This window comes from Heliconius melpomene, chromosome 1 (genome assembly GCF_056956725.1).
Source record: "Heliconius melpomene rosina isolate 202511_hmr_F chromosome 1, ASM5695672v1, whole genome shotgun sequence".
In the NCBI taxonomy this organism is placed as follows: Eukaryota; Metazoa; Arthropoda; class Insecta; order Lepidoptera; family Nymphalidae; genus Heliconius; species Heliconius melpomene.
Window position 1 is genome coordinate 5,626,638 of NC_140389.1, and position 5,304 is coordinate 5,631,941.

General features: G+C 39.3%; 1 protein-coding gene across 1 annotated transcript; it reads right to left on the reverse strand.

Moving 5' to 3' along the window:
- Positions 1–3,791: 3,791 nt before the first annotated feature.
- Positions 3,792–5,033, reverse strand: LOC146541085 (uncharacterized). The gene has a single exon (XM_085184927.1). The coding sequence runs from the start codon at positions 4,656–4,658 to the stop codon at positions 3,792–3,794; it is 867 nt and encodes a 288-aa protein (XP_085041053.1). The 5' UTR covers positions 4,659–5,033.
- Positions 5,034–5,304: the final 271 nt, after the last annotated feature.

The window sequence follows — 5,304 nt, forward strand, 5'->3', positions numbered from 1 at the left end:
AACCTCAAAATGTCTCTAATTTGTAAAAATAAAATCCTTATATAGTAATTTGTATGCGTCCCCCGCGCAACGCAACTGTTACAGAACGGCTCGTCTTAATGTTACCTTTATGTATATTAGTTACGTTTTGTCAATGTTTCTACAAGAGAGTTCATATTAATATTGAAATCAGTTTGAATGTTCTATGCTAGTTGTAATTTTAGGATGGTGGAAATAGGTTCGACTCCCGTGAGAGGTATATTTGTGATGAACAAGATGGTGAAAGGTTCTTAAAGTCCAATAATTCGAATTGTTTTATACAAAAGCAGATAATCTATGTAATTGTAATGTATATATGTTTCGAATTTTTGTACTATTTTCGAGATACTACGTTTTCCTAAAGTGAGAATTAAACCTACGACCGTCGTGTTTACAGTCAGATGATGTGGCTTGTGGGCTTTAGCATCGGGGTGATGCTAATGATACGAGACTTAATATTGAACTCTTTTATTGCATATTTAATTTGGTTATTTATACGCTACAAAACAATAGTGGAACATAATTTCACAATTGCATTTGTAGCGAATAAATTCAGGTTGCTGATATAGCGTGTTTATACAGAATATAATAAGACTAGTGCAATACCCCTACAATACTCTCCCCCTTTGGGAAAAAAATAAATATAAAATAACAAAAATTAATTGTTTAAAAACCAAATCGAACTACAGGTTTAATTGTTCGGCCTGACCTAGTGACTTGAAGCGGTGTTTTGCTGTCGTAGGCTCCTGCGTTTGCGCATTGTTGTCGTTCTGCTGATGTTGCATTCGTGGAGTCATCGCCTTTGTTTATAACGAAGGCTGGCTTAAGTCGGTCAATCGATATGACAGCTGTTTTGTTGGAGCGTTGAACTTTAAAGTATTTTTCATGTTTTTCCAAAACTTTGTAGGGGCCCTCGTATGGTGCGATCAGTGGTTTTCTTACAGCGTCGGTCCTGATAAACACATAGTCGCATGTACTCATATCTTTGAACACGAAACTGTTGTCTTTGTTCTTCCGCTCATACGATGTTGGCTTGACGTTGTGAAAAATACGACGTAACTGTTGAACAAACTCTTCTGACGAGGTTATGTTGTTTTCTTTAATGACGTCAAAAAATATTCCGGGAATTTTAATATTCGTACCGTATACCATTTGTGAAGGGCTGACTTCACTACCATCTCGAATTGCGGTGCGAAGTCCTAATAGTACAGTAGGTAACTCTTGTGACCAATTAGTAGAATTACCGCGTGCAATAATAGCTGTTTTCAAAGTTCTATGCCATCTCTCCACTATTCCGTTTGACTGCGGATGATAACTTGTTGTTCGAAGTTTTTTAATTCCTAGTAGTTTTGACAAGGATGAGAAAAGATTTGACTCAAATTGACGTCCTTGATCTGTTGTTATCCTTAATGGACATCCGAATCTTGAGATCCACATGTTGTAAAACTTCCTTGCCACTGTTTCGGCGGTAGCTTCGGCTACCGGGGCTGCCTCCGGCCACCGAGTAAATCGGTCAATAAACGTAACAATGTATCGGTTATTATTAGATATAGGTAAAGGTCCCACAATATCGATGTGCACATGTTCAAATCGTTCAGATTCGGGGAACTGCATGAGTGTCGAATTATTGTAACGCGTGATTTTCGCTTTTTGACAAGATACGCATTGTTTTGCCCACGTACTAGCGTCTTTATTCATTCCAGGCCAGAAATAATGATACGTTAACATTTTTCTCGTCGCTCTGACGCCTGGGTGCGTTACGTCATGTAATGTACTGAATATTTCATTTCGAAATACTCGCGGTACATACGGTCGAATTGCACTTGTCGACACTTCGCAGTATAATTCTTTGTTGCATGGTAAGGTGATTTTTTTCCATTTCAGCTTATCATTCTGTAACAGTTTTTTTAATTCTGGGTCCACTATTTGTTGAGTCGCAATATCGCTCCATTCTATTTTATTTGGACAATTAATCTGCGATACGCGGGATAATGCGTCAGCTACTGCATTTTCGGCTCCGGAGACGTGTTGAATTTCGGATGTGAATTGAGATATGTAGTCTAATTGTCTTAGTCGTCTCGGTGATATTTTTTCTTTAGAAACAGATTGTTTTTGCTTAAACATGTAAGTTAATGGCTTGTGATCTGTGTACACAATAATTTCATGTCCTTCACAATAATTTTGGAAGTGACATATCGCCATATAAATTGCCAACAGCTCTCTATCGTAGGTGCTGTATGCTTGTTGAGCTTGAGATAGAGCTTTGGAGAAAAAAGCAATAGGTTTCCATTCGTTATTTAATTGTTGCTGCAGAACGGCTCCGACGCATGTTTGAGATGCGTCTGTCATTATCGACAGCGGTGCGTGCGGAGAGGGTGGAATCAGCGCAATGGCTCTTTTTAAGCTATCCTTGCACTGATTGAAAGCTTCCCTAGTTTCGTCGTTCCACTCGATTGTGCGATTGTCTCTCTTTGAAGTTCGGCCACACATGTATTTATTTAACGGCGCTTGATGTGTAGCTGCGTTCGAGATGCTTGTACGATAAAAATTGAGCATCCCTAGGAATCGCTTTAAATCACGAATTGTCTTCGGTAGGGGATACTCGTCAATTGCCTTTACTCTACTTGATAATGGAGTTATACCTTCTGGCGAAATTCTGTAACCGAGGAAATCTATTTCAGACTGGCCATATATGCATTTCTCTGTATTTATCGTAATACCATGTTTACTTAAACGGCAAAATACTTCCTCAATATGTTCTCGGTGAAGATCTTCAGACTCAGACGCAATTAAAATGTCGTCGACAAAACAAAATACATAGTCGAGGCCACGCATTATGTCGTTCATGAAACGCATGAATGTTTGGTCGGCATTGCGTAGTCCAAAGGGCATACGTGGAAACTCAAAAAGGCCAAATGGAGTAATTATAGCTGTTTTTTCAACATCTTCAACTGGTATTTGATTATATGCTCGTTTGAGATCTATTCGCGAAAATATTGTCTTCTTGGGCAGGAGATATGTGAAATCCAGCAAACGCGGAATAGGATATCGATCGGGCTTAGTAATGGCGTTTAGTTTTCGATAATCACCACATAGTCTAATTCCTCCTTCTTTTTTCTTCGTGACGTGGATAGGACTGGCCCATGCGCTTTTGGAAGGCCTGCATATGCCCATACTTAACATGTGTTCAATTTCTTTCTTAACGAGTTTAAACTTCTCTGCTGACAACGGCCGACACTTTGAAACGACCGGATGACCTTGAGTAATTATTTGATGTACGACCTCGTGCTTAGGAGTCTCTTTTGCGCAAAATGGTCTGGTTATATCTGGATATTTTTGCAATAAATCTGCGAAAGGCGCTTCGACATTGATTGTCGTAATTGAAGGTGCGTTAGTATTAATTATCCTTGCCGCACTCAATAATCCTGTGACGCCGTCGACTAACCTCTTACGGCTCATATCGACCAATAAATTATGCTTTTCTAGAAAATCGGCGCCTAGAATAGGTTGCTTTACGTCTGCTATAACGAAAGTCCATCTGTATTGTCTTCGTAATCCCAGATCTAATATAAGCGTTTTTTCGCCGTACGTCTTAATTTCGCTCCCGTTGGCCGCATATAATTTATATTGATTTGATATTGAGGCTTTATTTGTTCTCGGAATTACTGAAATGTTCGCTCCCGTATCTATTAAAAAACGATATCGACTTTTGCGGTCGATAACGCAAAGACGGCTAGATGGAAAAATAGTATTGACGTCCGTCTCCGTCAACACTACTGTGAGTTTTTTTGAAGAGGTTTCCAGGAGCAGGGTGGCTCGCATTTATGGGCGAATTCTTTATATTTATAATGATAATAACATAGGCTATGTTGCCTGCCTCGTGAGTCTCGCCTTGATCTTGAACTGCTTCTATTTCTTCTATATGGTTCTCTTTGCCGCCCCCGAAATCTGAATGAGCTTTTTATTTCTGCGATTTCAATAGATAATTTATTGATTTGTGACAATAGTTCATTATTAATGAAATCTGATGATGAGGCGTCGACTTGTGATACCTCGTGAATTTTCATATTTTCCATAATTTTATCTGCCATAGCGGCTAAATTTTCGAGCTTTTGATCTTGACTAACCATAAGGACGGCTCTTATAGAGCTCGGTAATCGCTGCAGCCATAAACTGTGTAGTGTTGAGTCAGCGACATTCGCATTCCTTGCTAATTCGGACATCTTTCGTAGTAGCTGTGACGGCTTTTGATCGCCTAAATCCATCTCGCTTATTAACTTTTGAAATTGACGCTCAGCGGATTCTTCATAAATTGACAATAACCTTTGCTTTATTTTGTCATACTTTTGTTCGGACGGCGGATTCAGTAACAGATCACCTATGTGTTGAATAGATTCCCTACTTAGTTTCGAGATAACTAAGTGGAATTTAGTTTCGTCCCCCTGCTTTTGCGCTTTTACAATGGACTCGAACTGAGCAAACCACAGTCGTGGCATTTTAGGCCAGAAATCAGGTATCCTGGCTACGATACTTATGGCTGATATCTCTGGTGGCGTTTCTATGTTTGATGGAGTAAGTCCCGGGCCGGGAAAATTAACTTGTTGCTGTATCGGAGCGTCAGGCATCAATGGGTGAAACATCTTGACCCTTTAACTTCCCGAAAATCTCTATATATAGGACTTGGTAATTCGTTGCCTCTTGAAATTCTAACCGGTGAGACCCGCTTGTGGGAGGCCGGTTAGAATGTGCACTCACCAATCCTATAAAGATTTGCGTCGGACAGTAGTTGGGTTCGTCAGACTGACGTCGGGGTCACCAATGTGGGCTTTAGCATCGGGGTGATGCTAATGATACGAGACTTAATATTGAACTCTTTTATTGCATATTTAATTTGGTTATTTATACGCTACAAAACAATAGTGGAACATAATTTCACAATTGCATTTGTAGCGAATAAATTCAGGTTGCTGATATAGCGTGTTTATACAGAATATAATAAGACTAGTGCAATACCCCTACAGGCTCTACACCATGTACTCTTTCATCTATTTCTATTATCACAAACTCGTCTTTTACGATAAGAAATGTAATCCCAACTATCGTGCAACCAATATCGATGTTAGATTTTGGTTCACTTTATTTTATTTCGTCGTTGTCAATGTCAGTGACGTTGTGAATGAAAAGCGGTGTCGTCGATTTTGCGGGACGACGTGTTTTATTGAAAAATACCTCCTAAATGAAATGTATGGTGGCGTTCTTCAAATGTTTTAATGTTATATTGTGCAA